The sequence below is a fragment of the Lepidochelys kempii genome, chromosome 3 (genome assembly GCF_965140285.1).
Source record: "Lepidochelys kempii isolate rLepKem1 chromosome 3, rLepKem1.hap1, whole genome shotgun sequence".
Taxonomy (NCBI): domain Eukaryota; kingdom Metazoa; phylum Chordata; order Testudines; family Cheloniidae; genus Lepidochelys; species Lepidochelys kempii.
Genome location: NC_136382.1, coordinates 209,833,014 through 209,853,444, shown reverse-complemented (window position 1 = coordinate 209,853,444; position 20,431 = coordinate 209,833,014). Strand labels below are relative to the sequence as shown.

Here is a 20,431-nt window from a genome sequence, read left to right as displayed (position 1 = left end):
CTCATCAATGGAAAAAGGAGAATTGGGGGAGGGGACGGGGGGGAAGTTAAGTTAATATCACAAGTAGTCTGTCAAAAGTTTGTATCTGGTGACGATCACACTTTCAACATGTCTCACTCACACTTTTTGGCCAAATGGTAATTCCAGATCATGAAGGCAGAGACAACTAAGCTTATTTAATTCATTAGTTGAGGGGTGGGAGAAGGAAAGGAAAGGCTTTCTGTTCTGCTGCCCCCAGGAACCCAGGTCTGTTAACCCTCTCAGTCGTTTGCTTCAGGTGAGATCCACAGGAGGGGTGTGTGTAGGGTAGAAGGGAACTGGGGGAAGACACTGTGGAAAGAGGTATGGGAGCACAGCAGAACAGGGGCAGTAGAGGTGGGATGAAGGTTGCCAGCAGACTGGGAAGACAGTGGAAAAGCAATGTTAGGGAGTAGTGGAGCATGAAACATTCCATGCCTCCTGGAAACCTTAAAAGGCTTGTTGGGGTCCCTCTGTAAAACTTTATTAGGCTTGTCAGGATCCACCCCAAATACTCCCCAACCAACTGTTGATGGGTTCAGCTGTGGCCAGCACGAGCTTCCTGCTCTGTCTACTCCCACATTCTGACTATTTTTAAAAACTATGGAAATTCCAAAAGGAAAAAAAAACTTTAAAGTGATGTTCATGTTGAGTATGAATATCAATATAAATCTTGCCAAGAACATGGCTGTTAGCCCTACCCTGCTTCTAGCTTCTCCCCCAGTCCCTGCACCTCTCAGATTTTTAAATACCACACTTTCAAAGAAGGGAGGCTGGACATGTAAGGGGGCAGACTGGCTTTTGTTTTCGTACTTTCTAGTGTTCAGGTTTTTTGAAGTACCCCAAGTCACAAATATGCACTCTCAACATGAACTTCACTTTAATGAAGTTTTGTCTGATATTCTGCATATTACGATGCGTATACAAGTGTATCTATATACATACACATACACTTCAGTTTTAGCTGTATACAGCAGAACCTCAGTTACAAACACCAGAGTTACGAACTGACCAATTAACCACACACCTTATTTGGAACCGGAAGTACACAATCACGTAGCAGCATAGACGGAAAAAAAGGAACACAGTCCAGTGTTAAACGTAAACTACTTAAAAATAAAGGGAAAGCAGCATTTTTCTTCAGCATAGTAAAGTTTGAAAGCTGTATTAAGTCAACGTTCAGTTGTAAACACTATGGTGTTTGTAACTGAGGTTCTACCCTACCAAAACAAGAACTCTCACACCTCAAAAAAACATTACTGCTTACTGGATATAAGATTTTGTGAAGAGGGAAAGAAATAAACATCAAACTCCAACTTTTGTTTTCCAGGGAGGAGATGATTAGAGTGGCAAACACATTTAGCATAGGGACTTACTTGTGGTACATTACTATCAACCCACTTCGAATTGGGCAAAATGTCATCCCACAAAATCAAGCATCGAGCAAGCGTCTAAAAAAGTCAAAATGGGGTGGAGAAAAAAATAAAAAGCACAATATTAGTAAATAGCATCGGCAATGGTCTTTTTAACACACTAAATATATTAGGGGTGACAGGACAGAAAAATCACAGTATTGCATAGAGGCCTCTTACCTCCTCTTCTTTTAATCGGCAGATAAGCTCTTTTCTTGAGCAGTCTGAGAAAATTCAAATTCCATTTGGATACACAGGGACAGTGGGATATACTATTTCAATATATCAGCTAGCATACCTTTCGCAGGTAAATTTAGCTGAAATTGCATTGCAAATATGCAGTAGATGCCAATATCTTACAAATCATATATTGGTTTTCAAAATCAGCTGAATTAATCTGGGAAAAGTATAGAAGTTTGCTTAAAACTTTCCATTTTATTTAAAGCTATATAGAAAATATAACACTTGAATAATTGCTCTTGCTAAAAACAAAAGTCACATGACGTGGAAGTTGCAAACAAAATTATTGTCTGGAAGCAGATAGATTTGCTTTGGGGTGTAAGACTGGCATATCCATAACAGATTGTTATGAACATAGATATTCGAGAATGAGAGGTTTCTAAGTACAGGGTCATATATAGATTTTCAAAGTGCATTTCAATACCATTCTAATAAATGGTAAAATGAAACAAAATATAATCCTACCCTCAGCAAAAGAAATTCTGGTTTTACAAAGTCCAGCAAATACATTGTGTCCGGAGCTCGAAGCCAGTCAGCAATAGACCTATTTAAGCACAATAAGGTAAGTTACGTTTGTGTTACGTAATATACTTCAGCAATGTACCAAACTTATTGAACCATATATTGAGTCAATAATTAGCTACTTTATTATTGCTATTATTAGTTGACAGGAGAAGCATGTCTAGTGGTTAAAGCACAAGAGATCTACTTTCAACTCCCCTAACCAGTCGAAGGCAACACGGCCAGCATGATATTAACATCAAATGGGGATGCTACTTGCAAAAGGGTGCTGAGAGATACGTGTTAGTGTTTATACGCTCTGAGATTGCTGAGTGAAGAGGCCACAGAAGTGCAAAGTGTTATAAAAAAAATTGGTATTAGAGAAGATGGGGAAATGGATTATTCTTTTAAAATAATTAGCCCTGAAGAAAATAAGGGCTTGGATGCGATGATTACAGATGGTAGGTTTATTTGAAATAAATGTAGAAGACCCAAGGTAAAATTAAAATTATGCAGAAGTTTAAAAGCTGATTACAAGTTATAACAAATATTAAAGCCATGCTAAAGTCAATACCTGTTATTAGTCTTTAGGTAGATCATAGCTAATGCCAGAGTTGCCCCTGGACAAGTAACATCCACATTTATGGTATCTCCTTCCTGTCAAGATATAACATGTACTTTCAGTCCTGTTCACTACAAAGTTCTGTTTTACTAGTTATAAAAACTCAGAATTCACTTTGTGTATTTGAATGCAAACCCATGGTAATGTATAAGAGATCCCCCAGGCTACAGCAATTTCTCCTTAAATTAGCAGCAGTTCTCTAATAATGACTACCTTTATCTGATAACTTGGAGACTTGTGTTTCTCTCGGTGCATTCCTGCTTGGAAACGCTTATGACCTCCAACCATGTACTGATAAAGCTGCTCAGGGACATTGAGGTCAGACATGCCTATCAAGTTACTGCCATGCTGACAAAAGAGGGACAAACAAAAAAGATGAATCAGTCCCTTCATACATGACTACTAATGAAAAAAAAGAATTAATTCTGAAGCAACTGGAAGAGAAGGGTGAAAAAAAATCACAAACAGCAGTCTAGCTTCCCACCTCCTGCAAAAAATGATTCATCCTTGCCTCAAATATTAACAACAATCAGATAAACACACAATGTTAACTATTCATCTAATTGTGGGCCCTGACAATCTATAACACCACTGCATACAGACAAATGTAGTCTGTTTGCAAATTGTCTCGAATTTCTACTAACAATTCTTAGCTACAGACACAGTAGTTTGAGAGGTTTCAGAGTAGCAGCCATGCTAGTCTGTATTCGCAAAAAGAAATGGAGTACTTGTGGCACCTTAGAGACTAACCAAAAGCTCACTAACCATGTAGCTCACAAAAGCTTATGCTCAAATAAATTGGTTAGTCTCTAAGGTGCCACAAGTACTCCTGTTCTTTTTTAGTAGTTTGAGAGAATCTGAAATGTGAACTGTGTGGTTAGTTATTATTGAACACAAAGTCTTGTGGGTCTTGCTTAGAGCAGTGTAACAGAATTAGGATTTAAATTGAAAAACGTTTACAAATTCAGTGTTTGCTGTTGAGGATTATTCTCTAATATTTATTTTCAATTAATTGTTTCCATCAACATTCCTGACGATAAACCCGTTTCCTAAAATATCTGCATAAAGTGAACACTGAGGGGGCAGGAGTACAGCCAAGCCTCATTTAATTTTTATTTTTTATTTGATCAAATATTTGTGAGGTATTGGCTCAACTATTAAGCAGTGAATTTGAATGGTGTCAGTCTCTCATCAATTACATTGATGACATTATTCTATTTCTTTTATCCTTGCTTCATAACTTGGCAATTAAATCAGTTTTACCATTTTATTTCTACTACCTACAGTTTTACAACAGAAGGAAGACTAGACTTACCCCCAAGCAGACCATGCCCAATGCTAAACCAGCAGCTAGAGAATAGGATTCTCTGTCAGTGCAGTACTCCATTTCAGGACCTGGGGGACGTCCTTTGTAAAAAGGAAACAGCATGAAATTAACCTTCTACAATTCTAACCAAACTAACCATTTTGGGATATTACATTTCTAGTAAAGTGATAGTAAAATTCAGACCAGTATATTTTACTCAAGTAGATCAGGAAAATTCTATCAATGGAATTAGAGACAATAACTTCTTAACCTCTTGGATTGTCTACAGCCAGCTGAAAGGACTCTCCAAATGCAGCACACATGTTAAATAACATGGAGGAAATCTGAGCGTATATGCAAATGATCATAGTACAGAAGCACACATTGGCAAGGTCTGGACCTAACCACATGTGGGAAGCACATTTCAAAGATGTGTTCTCAGAAAAGATTGTGCATATTTCTCTACTCCGGTTTGTGAAGTGTTAAGACAGCTCACACCCCAAGCTGGCTCACAACTCTAACAAGCCTATATTTTATATATATTGTAGTAGCACATTCTGCATAAAATAACACCCCTTCACAACAGAAAACAGTGTGTTTGAATCAACTGATGGGTACTGAGGGTATTAAATAGCCAGAGACATAGTTTGAAGATGAAAGTGTTGTTCTTAAAAGTACCCATTTCTAGGATTGACAAACTCTGTGTTGTCTCTTTTAAACAATATACACACACATGTAACATGTTTAAAGCTTACCTGTAAAACAAAAAGCAGAACCACTTACACACAGAAAGAGAAAGCAAGTTATAAGTAACATTCAACACAGAAATCTAATAATTTACCATTAAAAAAAGAGAGTGAGCTTCTCACAAGGTCTGCTGCCATAGAAGGCCTAAAATGATGCATTTGGGGCCATAAGAAACACCAGAAAAAGCAATTGCTACATGATCACTAACCAGAGGGCCTCAGATGAGCCAGCAGGAACAGCCCTTGTGAGAACTAAACAATTTTTTCTAAACATACGTTTAAATGATTTCTGCACAAACTGGCAAGCGAGGAGACACACCCAACATGTTTCTGTGTTTAACTCCAAATGAATTTGTACTTGGAAGACCATCTTTAAGCTTGACTGAAAGGCGACAGAAGAGACATTTTATAATGTGTTTCACCATCTACTTACCTTTAGATTAATGGTGGAACTCACCAAATATATTTAATAAATAATTATTTCTGCTATTCAACTGGCCCCAATAGTAAGTTACTTTGAAAGAGACAATGACAATATGTTACAATTGAATACACTACAGAACAGACAACTTACAGCTGTTTTGTTTCTTTAAACTGCACGGGCCATGGCTTGGGAGAGAAGAGCAGAGCATGGGTGCATAGGTATTTTTCATGTGAATTAGTTGGGTGTAAGGTACATTTTTCAAGTCATGCAAATGTCATGTAAACATACACAGGCTCCACACAACCTCTAATTGTAGTGGTTTACCTATTTCAGCTAGCAGAACCTCTGCCGTGTGCCTATGAGCTGTTCCTTGATATACCAGGCCGATTCCTATCACAGCCGCCACCTGTACGTTATGAGGGACGTCCAGCTCTGTTGAAGTTGGTGGTAAGAGAGCAGGTATGTGGATGCTAAGGAGCCGCGTAATAGCCATATCCATTGTGCCTAGCTTGGCAGCAGAAACACCAAGCAGCAGCCCAATACTTGTCATCTCATGGCCCTGAAATGGGGAACAAAGACAGTGATCAAAGAGCAGTGAGAACATTAAACATAAGTGTGCTTATCTCAGCTGAAATCAAAGTCTTGAGGTCACACACTCGCAGTAGTACATGAAGGGACAAGGAGAAGATCATTTCTATGTAGTTTTGACGAGCTGTGGTTAAACACTCTCTTGGGTTGCCTCTCACTAACGGCTAAATGAGTAAAATTCTCTTCTGAGTTTACAATCACGTTACAGATTGAAATCTCCTTCAATATATCAAAGTAAAATCCTTTCGTAAATCAAATATTAAACATTGTTAGATTGAGATTTTTGGCTCCAAGTTCTATCATGGCATTGTTTTTAAAATAAATACCCTAGGTTCCCAGGTTAGCTGACTGGATATTTATAATACAAATTAGAGCAGCCCTACACTGGAAAACATTACTCTAAAGTGGTGGTTTTCGACCTGGGGTCCGCAGACCCCTGGGGGTCTGCAGGCTATGTCTAAGATTTCCAAAGGGATCTGCACCTCCATTCAAAATTATTTAGGGGTCCACAAATGAAAACCACTGCTCTAAAGGTTTCTGACAAAGAACCAAGCCTTCCATTTATCATCAGCATCTTGATCTAGGTGAGTCTAATCACATTTTTACTACTTTTTTTAATCTAAGGCTGGGTTTAAGGAATCATAGAATCATAGGGTTGGAAGGGACCTCAGGAGGTCATCTAGTCCAACCCCTTGCTCAAAGCAGGACCGATCCCAGACTAAATCATCCCAGCCAGGGCTTTGTCAAGCCTGACCTTAAAAACTTCTAGGGAAGGAGATTCCACCACCTCAAATACATTTGATTCTCTCTACCTTTTCATAGTTGCTTAAGAAAACATTGGGCACTTAGCCAACAGACATGCTCTAAGTGTGTTACATAAAAGAGAAGCATTAAACCACAATGTGTCATTCTGAAGGCTTTCTGAAATAAAAATAATTAAAATAATCTTAACAGACACTAATTTTATGGTCTTAAATCCAAGAGGAACATTATTCCGTACCTAACAATGCAAAAGCGAAGATCAGCAAAAGGAGCCACTTCATTAGGAATGGCCAGAACCAGCCCAAGACAATCCCACGTCGTACCCATCTGATCATCTAGGCAATGCAGAAGAACCCAGCAATCCATAGCATTTAATGCTGCCCATAACTTACCCCATGGGGCACCACAGGCCTCCACTAGTCATTGTAGTAAGCCAATCATCTTGACCAAACACCTCGCTCAGAACTATGCCCACCTTGAAACTAGATTAAAATATATGCCAATCATTGTTGTTCATGTTCCTACAGCTGTCTCACTGTCATAGAAAAGGCTAGGCCCCTTTCCATGGCTACACAGGACAGCCAGGATGTTCCAGGTGCACCAAGAAATATGTATGTCCCATACAGTGAAGTGAAACTGAACCTGTTTGTTCCTATTTAGAGAACAGAGGCAGCTTTTGACATTTGTATTTCAAGGACAGAACTGTTGGAACTAGGCTGGGGAAAAGCAAGCTCCTAAAGTATATGGCTGACAAGGGTTTCCTCAGACAAAGGAAGCCTGTAGAGACAACCCAGTGCTCCAGATAATTCATTATTAAAATGATGTGCATTTGTCACAGGAGATAAAGGGATAACAGTTATGGAACAGTGGGGAAGGTCTGAGACAGCCAAACAACTGTGCCAGCAATTAGCAGGATGAGTGATGAAAGCACTGGCCATTCCCTCACACTAAGAAATTCTCAGTCAAATATTTTAAAAGAAAAAAAAAAGTCACTTCCCCCTCTCGCTTTTGAATGAAGGTCTCACCTTGGTCAAGTAGTCGTGTATGTTGAGTGTGGCAAGCTTTGTGAGGTGTCCGTTCAGACCCAGTGCCATGAGGAAGCCAGCGTATTCATTGGCGAGTTCTGCATTTTTGGGTTTGTTATAGACAATCCAAGCTGAGTCTATCTGGGAAGCAGGTGCTATCTTCAGTCCAGCAGCCACTCCGTTGTGAAAACTGGCCCAGCATGCCATATTTGGAGGGACATCAATGTTCCCACTATTCAGGTCCACAGTAGTGTTCCTAGGCGGAGCACGGCCTGCCCAGAAGAGAATCGTTACAAAATGTACGATGACAAAAGTTAGCTCACATTTAAAATGGCTTTTTTTAGCAGAGTCTTCATCAGCTGTCAGAGAAAAAATGTGATGCTAAGCTATGTGTCACCAATTAACGTATATCAGAAATTGCTCTCACAGTGAGCATCTCACATTTAAGAGTTACTGTACCTGAAAACCTGTGGTAGCAACACAGTAAAAAATGCTCATTGTGAAGACAAGGCCATGCGTGTCAAAAGATTTGTTAGGGTACAGCAGCATGGTACAGCAGATAAAGCAATGAAGTGGAAGTCAGAGTGCCTCAGATCTAATCCTGGCTTTGACATTGCCCTGCTCTGTGACATTGGGCAAGTCATTTCACCTCTTCTGTTCTCCCAATATGCCTGTCATAATGTATCAGAGCACCATGGCATCTCTAGGCTTCCGTTCCCCATCAGTAATAAGGAGATTAATGATATTTACCTTCCTTTGCAAAGCACTTTGAGATCTAAGGATGAAAAGTGCTATAAAAGCTAAGTATTGCGACAGTTTCATCATTGACAGAAACTACCACAACTGTTAGTCATTCAAGAATCATAAAAACATAACTGTACCCAGTAGTAAGTGATCAACTAAAAACCCAGGCTTCATCGAGAAAACACTAGTCAGCCTGGAAACGCTGCCTTTCTTACTCAAAACAATAACATCTGCTTCTGGATAAATATTTATTGTACCGAACTTCCAAAAAAGCATAGTAACCTTTTGGTAAGTGTGCATGGACACAAAGACCTCACTGTTATTTTATTTCAATTAAATTAAAAGGTTCCTCATGATACAGAGGCAAGAAAACTAAAGACAGCTGTTACCTCTGAGACTTGCAAAAAATGTGACCACAACACAACTAAAAATTGTTATAAGCCCAATATTTCAATCTGGAAAAGAAATCTGAACATTCAGTGGGAGTGAGTGGATACTGTCAGTTGCTGGACCTAATGTATAAAGAGCTAGAAGAACTAATAACCTCAGTTGGAACAATTTTTTAAAAAGATCAGTCACAAAATTCTGCAGGTACAATGCCTGCATCATTAATGATAATGTAGAGTTAAAAATATCTGATTATTTTCAGATAATGTTCACTCTTCCCTGTGTTTTTTCCATAATGCTGATTAGAGGGTGAAAAAATTCCTCAAATTCAATTGGACATTAAACCAAAAGTTGAGAGTCTTTTGTTTCCCCAATAGGGCAAAGGTTAAAGAGTGCCTAGGTGACATAGGAACCTAAATACCATTGGGGACAAAAAAATCAACAGGACTTCAGCTCCTAAGTTACCAAGACACTTTTGAAAGTTTGACCACAGTTAGGCCCCCTTCCAATCAGTGACTGCATCGGCAGAACCCTGCACCCACCTGGAGTCATTTGCAGGATAAAGGACCTTAGTGGTAAGAGACTGTATTTGGTCCCTGTTGTAGGATATTTAAATTAATGATATACAGCATCAGGATGAAATCCTGGCCCTTCTGCTGCCAATGGCAAAACTCCCATTGACTTCACTGGGGCCAGGATTTCACCCTCCAAATGTTAAAGCACAAACCCTATTCAGAGGTCTCCAAACTCACTGAATTTGTTTTAGGCTTCTTGGATTAGAAGGTAGAATAATTCTCCATCTGGCGGCAGTTCCCTTATTTTATTGATCAGCTGGGAATTTTGGAACACTATATATCTTCTGCTTTATTAACAATAATGCATAGCTGCAGTTAACAAAACACAATAATCTGCTTTAAGGTCCAATCCTGCCAACATTGCTAAGCATAGAGCTTACTACCATGAGCAGTTCTACTGACTTTATATTGGACCCTGGGAAAGCTGAGACATGCTGCATTATCTGGCGATGATGAAAAAGACACAAAGCCAAACAAAATTAACCCCGCAAGTGCTGGTTTGTGCTTCTGGTTTGAATAAATGTTACAATGCAAAGTGAAATATATATCCAGTGCACAGTGACAGCTTTTACTTTGCAGTTGGCAACTTACCGTCTGAGCAGATTTTACATCTTATCTAGCATTTCAATCTATTTGTAATTGGTGAGAACTCCTGTGTGTAGAATTGTTACTTATGATCCATTTCAAGAATCTTTACAAGTAATTATTTTGCTCATAACTTATATTTTTAATTGTAACTTTATTTTGTTTTTCTAATGATAGTTTCGTGTCTGCCACTTAATTAAAGAACACAGCTAACTGAAACTGCCTGGCCTGTCTGGAAACACCAATGTGCTAAACGTCTGGTGAGGAGAACACAAGAGCATACAGAGGAAGTATAGTAGGCTCAGGAATTCCCCCCACAGCAGAGAATATTCTTCAGTAATTGCCGAAGTCTATGAGAAACATACCTTACAAGGCATATAAAATGCTTCCTGGAGCAGTCATAGCAACTACTCCTCCTCATAAATTTGAATTTGTTTTCTACACATTCATCCTGTACATTAACCCTGGTTTAGTACACACACCAGACCTTGCTTAAAGTGGACACTGCACATAATGAAGACAATTGGGAGCACCTAAGTGGGAGTAAAGGACTAAAACCAATTTTTCCTGCGAGCTCCAATTTCGCTCAAGTCCCAGTAGCTCTTAAAGATATTAAGTCCCAACTCTGCAGAGACGTATGCCCATGCTTCACTGGACACAGTGAGCCGTGCCGCTGACTACAACGGCACTACCGAAGCACGTCTTGCGGGCTCACGGCATTCTGTGGCTAGCAAATCTAGGTCATTTTAGCTTGTATCATTTTTAACTCAAGGAAGTCAAATCATGGGGAAAATGCTGAACAACATACCAGTTAGATTCAGTTTAGGAATAGGCAACGGTTCTGTTGGCACTGGATGATATGAGAACAGAGTAAACATTCCTCGGCCTAAGGGGAGCGCCATAGTCCGTTGACACAACTGTAATAACCTGTAAAGGAAATCAAAGACAGAAAACAAAACGCTTACCATAACCATGTTCACAACATAGGATATAGGCAGATACCAGTCATAAATGGTATGATGGGACAATCCTCTCTCAGAATGAGAGTAAATAGCTCTTTTGCCAAGCCAATATTATAAACACAAACCTAACCAGAAGAGGAGGGCAAACTTAAGAAATCGACAAATCTCCGTTTCCAGGAATTAACAAGAACATCTGAGGAACGGGGCGGGAGGGAGAAGAGGAATAAACAAGGGGAAATAGTTTCACTTAGTATAATGACTCAACCACTCCCAGTCTCTATTCAAGCCTAAGTTAATTGTATCTAATTTGCAAATTAATTCCAATTCAGCAGTCTCTCTGAGTCTGTTTTCGAAGTTTTTTTGTTGAAGGATAGTCACTTAGAGATCAGAAATCGAGTGACCAGAGAGATTGAAGTGTTCTCCGACTGGTTTATGAATGTTATAATTCTTGACATCTGTTTTGTGTCCATTTATTCTTTTACGTAGAGACTGTCCAGTTTGACCAATGTACATGGCAGAGGGGCATTGCTGGCACATGATGGCATAGATCACATTGGTAGATGTGCAGGTGAACGAGCCTCTGATAGTGTGGCTGGAAATGTGCTGGAAATGGCCCACCTTGATTATCACTTCAAAAGGTTCTCTCTCCCCCACCCCACTCTCCTGCTGGTAATAGGTCATCTTAAGTGATCACTCTCCTTACAATGTATATTTTTTCATGGTCTGTGTGTATATATAAAATCTCCTCACTGTACTTTCCACTTTATGCCTCCGATGAAGTGAGCTGTAGCTCACGAAAGCTCATGCTCAAATAAATTGGTTAGTCTCTAAGGTGCCACAAGTCCTCCTTTTCTTTTTCCGGATACAGACTAACACGGCTGCTACTCCAGAACTTCTTGTGTGAACTGTTCACAGAAAGGCACCTCTGTCATTGTGCTGGATTTGCTGCTGTCCGGTTAGTTAACAACGATGGTAAGATATACTGTTGTATGTGGTTACACTCATTTAAATCTAAGCCACTAAAAGCATTTGCATGGTGCGTACTACTGTACTACCCAATCACAGAGTCACCATGTTAATAGGGCACACACACTCTACCTCCCAGCCCTTCCTACTCCGTAGAAGTGCTTCATTCTCACAACAGAAGCCGCAGCATTCTAGAATCTGTCCCAAAATGCCCTCGTAGGATACCATGTCTATATTCAGCGAAGTAAAATGGAGGAAAACGTAACTTCAAGGACTAGGTCTTCCAATCTACAATGACTTTTTTTTTTTTTTTTTCAAATGCACCATATAGTTTCATGACACATTTTATTACAGAAACACTCCCCAGAGGCATTTCAAATGTTGAGGTTTACAAAAATTCCCACCTAAACGAGACGTTAATGAACAGCTGCTAGAAACTTGGAGCGTTTACCGGTTTTCTTTTTCTTCTATGTATTCATGGTCACTGACTTCTGGCATCTGTACTACACTAACACGTACAGGACGGGCACTTTGAAGGAGTCTGCGCACTTCCTGCACTCTCAAATCCTCACTCCATATGAGTGACATCACTTCCTGGTTCATATCATTCATACCATCGTCATCTTCTTCTGCCTCAGCTCCTGAAGGCCCATCAGACGATAGCACCTGGGCAACAGACTAATTGAGAGGGGAAAAAACAGAGGAAGAGGGAGGGAATAATTTCTAAAAAGGCAGATTTCGAACATTTAGCTTTATTAAGCCAACCAGACACTAGCACTTTAACGTGAACATTCGAGGTGTCGCTGTCACCTGCAGCGAGGGTGCTCTGAGAATGGAGTTCACAGAGATCCCTGGGACTTCCCGACTGGGAATCAACTACAGTCATCCGCAAAGGCAGGATAAACAACTCCCAAAGATGAGAGAAAATGGTTTCTTTGGCTTCCAAAGTGAAGCAAAGGAAGTTTAATGACTAACTCCTAGAGCAAACTGACAAGTAAGGGACTATGGGGGAGAGAGAAGTGTGAGTAGCTGACTGCCAAAGCATTGCAATCTACCTTCCCAAATGAGCTCTTACTGCAGATGTGGTAGATCCTTTCAATCTTTCCCTAAATCCATCACCGCCCAATTCCCGCACACAGAGCTATTAAAGAAGCACATGTAATTGTCCTGCAAGTTGTTTATTCCCCAAGCTAAGAAATAGAAAACAGAGACCTGGACCAATTTTTTTTTTTTAAGACATAGGAGCCAAAAGTTAGGTGCTCAAATCTATAGTTAGGTTTCTTAGCAAGTGGCCTGTCTTTCAGAAGTGCTGTGCACACACTGACTTTGGGCCCATGGAATCACAGAAATGTAGGGCTGGGAGGGACCTCAAGAGGTCATCTAGCCCACCACACCCCCATGCTGAGGCAGGACCAAGTATACCTAGACTATATGCTCAAGTGTATTCCTATTCAAGCACATGCTTAAGAGCTATCCTGCATAGGGATGTTTTTCTGAAAGAGGGCCTTCATTGGGAGCTGAAGGTGCTCAGCACTTCTGAAAATCAGGCCATTTATTCAGGAGCCTAACTTTAGGTACCCATATTTTACAGGTTAGCTCCCACGGCATTTAATTCCATTGTTCATTAGCATCTAGGCAGTTGGTTACATTTTTCCAGGCTCCTCCTCTAGGTTTCCCCTCACCGTGGTATCAAAGTGCCTTCAGAGTTCACACACCAGTACCACCATATGCCTCCGAAATACGGACATTCCAGACGTTCAAGCTCAATTGTTTTCTTGAAAACTTTGTCAAATTCTCAGTTGAGTCTAGCTGTCTCCTGCTAGTCTCTAGGTGTCCACATCACCAAAGCACAACACAGTTTAGCAGCACGGGCAGGCTCAACTTAAAAATAAACCCAAGCACAAGACTTACTGGGACCATGTAGCACAGGACAGGAATGTGCTGACGGAGCAGTGTAGGTCAGCTTGCCCAGCACTTGCCTACACCATGCTTGGTTCAAACCAACCTCTCACTTTCGTGAGCACTAAATTAACTTAAAATGTAGAAAAAAAGTTCTGCAGAGGCTCTTTGCAGACCAGAAATTCTGACAAGTTCCTCACAGCCTGAAAAAATGATTTAGAAAGCATACTTCCCTTTCTCCTCTAGCTTCTGCTGTACAGAATCTGATTTAATAAATAAAGAGGTAACTGAAAAGACAAGCAGCGCAGTGTGATATAATCTAGGGGCAAACAAAACGAGAGAACCTCTAACGCAGCGCTTCTCCCCGCCCAAGTTCACTAAAATGTTGTATGATACATTAAATATCAGAAAGGGTCTTTATCCATCACAGGATCTCTCTCAGTTCCCAGCATATGACGATATGAGTAAAAATGCAGTTGATGAATGAAAAACAATTTATTTTGATCAGAAAATGTTAATATCTACCAGCACCACCCATCTAGCCAGTGCCTGCTTTGAAACAGGAAACTCCACCCTGCCCCTCTGAAAGAGGGGAAACAATTTGGCTTTTGTAGACTATTTTATCCTTTTAAGGTAACATTTATTACAATACCTCAAATAAGTCAAGTGATAAAAGTCAGATTTGATATCATTTGGAGCACAGTTACAAAAATCCCACTTGGGGTGAAAAGGTCACTGGTAAGAGCTAAAATGAATCTGTAATGAATGGTGGCTAAGGCGATGTAGGTTTGTTAGTTTGCTTAATTTCATTCAGAAGAAAAAACTGTAATTTAGATTTATTTTTTTTTTGATATGCTGTTATGAGACACCTGGGTAAAACCCAAAGCTGCTTAAGAACATTCTAAAAACCCAAGACAGCACTAAATACTTAGTGAGGAAGGATCTTTGCCAGGCTGTGCAGAGAGCAGGAACTCTTTCTTCCTGGCCTCTTGGAACAATGCACACTGCCATTAAGCAGTTTCATGCAAGCCACTGACAAACTCTCACCCTATCAAGCAGTGTTTTGGCTTGGTACAAAGGCCTCGAAAGAATGCTCAAAGGGACTGTCAACATGTGAGCCGCTGGTGATTCCAGCAATCAGATGAGAGTGTTTTTTTTAAAAAAGGAATTACTCAAAAATGCTCTAGGACTCACAGAATAGAAACATCCTTAAGGGGGAAAGAAGAAAAATATGTAGAAAAAAAACCCAGTGTGCTTTTGAAAATTGTCGCATTTCCCACAATGGACAGGAAGAGTACACTCATGTCAAGCAAAACGAGTGTCATACTAGGAAATACCTGCTTTCCTTTGCTCTGGTGTAACTTTTGTTGCCACATGCTGAGGGCAGAACACTGAAACTTCTCACTCATCTCTGAAAGTCATATCTTCTTTGGAATGCAGATACAGTTATAGAGGAAACCATGTCGAGATTTGTACTTAAAGGATTAAAACCCATCTGTTTTACACTCTAACAATTCAATTTAGTCTGCATATTTAAACAGACTCACTCTTCTGGCACCAGATGTGTTTTTTCTGTTAAAAACCTTGAATGTTTGTAAAACATATGCCGCTCTGGCTCACCGATCTGGAGTCCTACATACCATATCTCCCACACATAATGAGCTGTTTTGGCAGCTATGAAGTCAAGAGATCCTAGCTCAACTTTTTAAGCATTTAAGCACTCCCAGCTGAGCATTCAATATGATATTGATATCTGCCTTTCTGAAATCCCACTTTTATGTTGATACTCACAGATTTACCCTTTGCCAGGTTCCCTTCACATGCCTGTTTGGAAAGATCTTGACGCCCAATCAAGAGACAGACAGCTTCTGGCCAATCAGAGGCAGGCTGCTCTCGGCAGTGATATACAGCATCTCTGATAGGAAGCGCAACCCCAAAGGGGAGAGACTCCAAATCTCTTAAGGTGAAACCTTAAAATTAGAAAGCAAAAACTTACAAGGGTTTTAAAAAAATTAATATTTCTAAGCCCAGCCAAAGTGACTGCTCAAACATAAGACCATTACATAAGGCTATCGTAAGTGTGCAAAATAGTAAAAGCTTTCCTTACCCACACTAGTCATCCAGATAACCAGCTTTTCAGCTAGGTTGGAAACAGATGTGCTGTGTCTGAAACTATATCTACAAAACAATGGGAAAGCAGACCCCAAGTGAATCAGAAACATAGCAGTATCTGAGTGCAAATTCATAATGTATCAACATTAAATTTACCGATTATCATCTTGTTCTGTTTGCTGTTTTCGTTGCCCTAAAATGGAAAAAGATGATATCTTTTTGCCAGTTGAATGCAGGAACAATGTGAACTAGTGTTTACAAGCATATTCTCGTATCACCAGAATGCCTATTACAGTCCACTTACCTGAAGTTATCCTAAACAAATAATGTGATGCTTCGTTTGAAACAGCACTCTCATCGCCAAGTATGTACAGTGCAACACACTGCATAAGAGAAAGAAATTTTACATTACTATATAAATGGCTAATTAAATGACCAATAACTATCCATTTAAGCCAGCAGAAAGAAATATATTGTAAGTGATGACTTAAACAGGCTCTAAGCTCATTGTGAAGACATCAGTAGTGACTCCTCCATTGAGAGTACATTAAAATGTAAAACAAGAAGTTTTTAGTCCTCTAAGTGCAAATTTCAACGATTAATATTAGTCTCCAAATTTGGCATAATAACTCTTACAAACTAAATTTTCTGTACAAACTTTTCAAAGAAATACTTATTTAAAATGCTCCCACCTTGCATTTCCCACATTTCATTGGGTTCCTCTAGCTAAATCACATTTTCCACAAACACCAAACTTCTCTCTCAGACAAACACACCCCCGATAGCATTTCAGTCACAGGCCACTTTGTAAATGCTCTACAGAAACAAAGCTATTTCTCAGTTCACATGAACCTCACTGAGTTTCACCACGGTTAGCCAGTGCAACTGCCCTGATCTAGCAGCCACTTCCACTTTCAGACACTGCCAGCCTAGCTGACTCACAGGAGGCAAAATTTCATCTGAAAAGAATATTTGAATTTGTTTTCATCGCAAGTTTCCGAGCAGCTGTATGCCTGACTCATCCACAAGGTTTTGCACATGTTCCTGGCATGGCAGGGAGCCAGGCTAGGCAGAAGGGAACACGGAGCTGGGCTCTGGAGAGACACTGGGGTGCATACAGTGATGCAAGGGACAAGCTAACCAGGTTGGCGAGAGCACGGCTTCTTTCCAATTAACCACAGGCAGGTTGCCAGAGCAGAGCCCCTATTCCCTACACTTGTCCTCCATAACCAGCTGAAGTCCTGCATCTCTGTTCACCATCCTATACACCCCAATGGCCCTAGGCCCCACACAGATTTTCCCCCAAGGGAGAGGGTCGAGGCTCATCAGGAGGGCACAAAGGATAGCACTGAGAACTAGCCATGCAAGTAACTATAAATGTTCATATGTATTTGCTAAAAAGCTGGGAAATTCCCTCACAAGTCGAACTCTGTTAACTTTGAGTTACACTGCTCGTCTGTTTAGCCCACCAGCACAAACAGTAAAAAGCAAGGACAAAAGCAGGTAAGCCAGGAAGCACCCCACCTACACGGCACTCATCAGTTCTCCTACTCAAACCCCTCTCTTCCACCTCCTGCAGCTCAGATCTCTCCAGTCTCACTTCGCAGAAGCTTTGCACTTAAAAATACAAGAAACATAAAGCAGACCAAATAAAGATAAGCAAGGAGGAGAAACTGGGGATTTTTCCCATTTGCTAACTGCATTGTTTTTAACACTTCTATGTTCTAGTAACCTAACTTTTGGGATTAAATTGTATTCTTGGTTACGGATTTGGATCCCAGTTCTCAAAACATTTGTGTACGTGCTTAGCTTTCCACACCTGAGTAGCCCCATTAGTCAGTGGAACTATTCACACATGCATACATCTAAGCACTTGGAGGCAAGCATTTGCAGCATCAGCACCTTACTGGTGATATGCCGGTATAAAATCTGTGGTCACTACATGCGCTTTCTTCCTACAGTACATACCAGCACGACTAGTTTGCTCCTTTCACAGATTCCTGGTAAGTAAGGATAAGGCAGGGCTCCTTCTCCCTTCAAACAGGAACTCAGCCACTGAAAGATACTGGGAGGCTCAGCAGAAAAAAACGAGGGATGGTGCATGAAACCTGTTTGGGCTTAATCAGATTAACAGTAATTGTACTGAGCACATGGAAAACAAAGACACCAAGATTGCTCCACTATCCCCAAAGTACAGATCAAACCCTACAGTACATTGCTATTATTTTTTAAGTAAGCAGGTGTCGTACGTTGAACATTTCCCCAAACAATTCAATGTCTATAACCTCCAGACAGATGGAGGTCTGCAAAAGAACCTTAACATTTCAAGTATGAGACGACAATGAGCCTTTCAACAAATAATGTTATCTATCGATCCAAGGATCCCAAGAAATCTGACTGATTCTCAAACTGCACTGCTTAAAAAGCCCTGTAATGCAAGCAGCTTATATTAACCTGCTTTGGTAAGAGAGAACAACCTAGTTTGATTTCTTTTGCCTTTCCTGTTTGCAAACACCTGGTAGAAGTTTCAAAAGCCTCTTCTTGACTGGTGTTTTTGGAGGCCTTTGAATTGACCAGAGGCAGCAGCATCTTTTGCATAACTGCCTCCTGCATTTCATTTGCATTCCTGTGGGTGGAAGGGTGGACAACCAGAAATGCAAAAATCTAGGCCCTCATTTACCCTTTTTTTAAATTTCCAGATTTAAAAAAAAATACCCACAAAACGTAGTTCTTGTGAAAAGTGGATTGCCTGCCCGACAGATCATAGGCATGTCACCGCAAAACGTGGCAGCAGGACGGGTTCCTGCGCAGCCCACGCCTGAAAGGACAATATAGGGAAGAGAAGGTAATTCAGTCCCAAGTCTTTGAGCCCTCTGCTAGACCACAAGGGTGCCAGCCAGTGTCCACTGTGGCAGAGCTCTGGTGATATGGTCCATTGGTCACTGGCCTGAAATTGTCAGTCATCAACTGGTTGTAATTTCAACTCACTACCACGCTGAGGCAGGCAGAAATACTGACAAAATGGGGCTGTGAAGGCACCAACACAACAAACATCAGTAGTGAGCACACAAGGGTAAAAAAAAAAAATCAGAATATTTGGACTGATATTTACCTCATATCTGTCTCCAGTCCCTCTAACAAATCAGAACAAAATACAACTGCAAGGCACTTGACAAGCACTGGAAAACTGAAATGCTCTGGTTTTGCATTATATGAGTAATGTCACTTTCAGTTGTGGTAAGAACGGTTACCAGAAGTAATTGTACAGTTTACAGAGACACTTCTCTCATTTACACGTGACTCCTCAGTAATCACCCTGAAACTCACCTTGATCGATTATGCATGTCTGCCTGGAGGTCTTTACAAGTGCAGGATACTCTCTGTAGTAATAATCTATATATGCTTCTAATTTTAAGTCCCTAAAGTGAAAGAGATGAGAAAAGGCAGCTAGAAGATGAAAAACATTGCTTGTGCCTCCGATTTATGAACTTCGACTGTTGAGTGTTTTCTTGTTGAACGTGTCTGGGATGAGTAGACTGGGCATGAGGAGCAATGTGCTCTCTTTCCTTTCCTATCTAACCATTCCCCTGACACACATCTCCCCTTCCCCCACACACCAACTTGGGATTTTAGGCTTTTCTGAATGAGATTCTGTGGCCATGGGCTGCTCTTCCCCACAATCTTCACCACCAAGACTAATCTCAGTGGCCTAACTCCTCTGTCCCTGCAGCTTATGCTAAGTATTACTGGCAATTAGTTGTTAAGGCCAAACACACTGGGCTTGGCTCTCTGTACAAAATTCAGACAGTTTTTCCCCTGTGGGATTTGTTGGGTTGTGGGATGAGCTTGGACTATTTTTTGGGTTGCAGACCAACGACATTTGAGAACCATTAATCTAGAGAGAAGAATGGTTTAAACAGAGAACTGGAATCCAAGAACCTCTGAGTTCCATCCTGGTTGTGAGATGGACCCCTTTCTGGGGCTTTGGACAAGTCATTTAAGAACGCTTCCTCAGTTTCCCCCATTCTGTAAAATGGGACTAATGGGGTGTATCTGAATGCTAGCTCTAAGAGGCATTCACTGCAGCTAAACATTTTTTGACCCAGGAAGTTCTTGGACACGAACACACTTTCTCTGCTTGCTGAAATTTGTGAAGTTTGCTTAGTAAGGAGAAGGTTTAGGGCTGACTTGATCACAGTCCGTAAGTACCTACAAGGGGAACAAATATTTAATAATGGGCTCTTCAATTTAGCAGACAAAGATATAACACCCTCCAATGGCTGGAAGTTCAAGCTAGACAAATTCACAACGGAAGTAAGGCACCAACTTCTAATGGTGAGAGTAATTGGCACAATTTATCAAGGGTCGTGGTAGACTCTGCATCACTGAAAAGTTTTACCTCAAGATTAGATGTTTTTCCTAAAAGCTCTGCTCTAGGAATTGCTCTGGGGCAGTTCTCTGGCCTGTGTTATGAGGAGGTCAGACTAGATGATCGCAGTGGTCCCTTCTGGCCTTGGAATCTATGAATTTATGCTCCACTTTAAAGCTTATTCCCAA

General features: G+C 40.6%; 1 protein-coding gene across 4 annotated transcripts in view; it reads right to left on the bottom strand.

Annotated features, from left to right (window-relative positions):
- Nucleotides 1–20,431, bottom strand: part of ANAPC1 (anaphase promoting complex subunit 1) — a 65,978-nt gene that overhangs the window by 16,403 nt on the left and 29,144 nt on the right. For all 4 annotated transcript variants that reach the window (XM_073339909.2, XM_073339912.2, XM_073339910.2 and 1 more), the window contains 15 exons: nt 19,202–19,293; nt 17,843–17,991; nt 16,179–16,257; nt 16,031–16,067; nt 15,870–15,940; nt 15,554–15,732; nt 12,315–12,541; nt 10,744–10,862; nt 7,645–7,916; nt 5,594–5,828; nt 4,109–4,200; nt 3,007–3,141; nt 2,746–2,828; nt 2,136–2,214; nt 1,395–1,469 (listed from right to left, as the gene is read on the bottom strand). In XM_073339909.2, the coding sequence (XP_073196010.1) occupies nt 1,395–1,469; nt 2,136–2,214; nt 2,746–2,828; nt 3,007–3,141; nt 4,109–4,200; nt 5,594–5,828; nt 7,645–7,916; nt 10,744–10,862; nt 12,315–12,541; nt 15,554–15,732; nt 15,870–15,940; nt 16,031–16,067; nt 16,179–16,257; nt 17,843–17,991; nt 19,202–19,293 (1,924 nt within the window). The remainder of the gene's footprint in view (nt 1–1,394; nt 1,470–2,135; nt 2,215–2,745; nt 2,829–3,006; nt 3,142–4,108; nt 4,201–5,593; nt 5,829–7,644; nt 7,917–10,743; nt 10,863–12,314; nt 12,542–15,553; nt 15,733–15,869; nt 15,941–16,030; nt 16,068–16,178; nt 16,258–17,842; nt 17,992–19,201; nt 19,294–20,431) is intronic.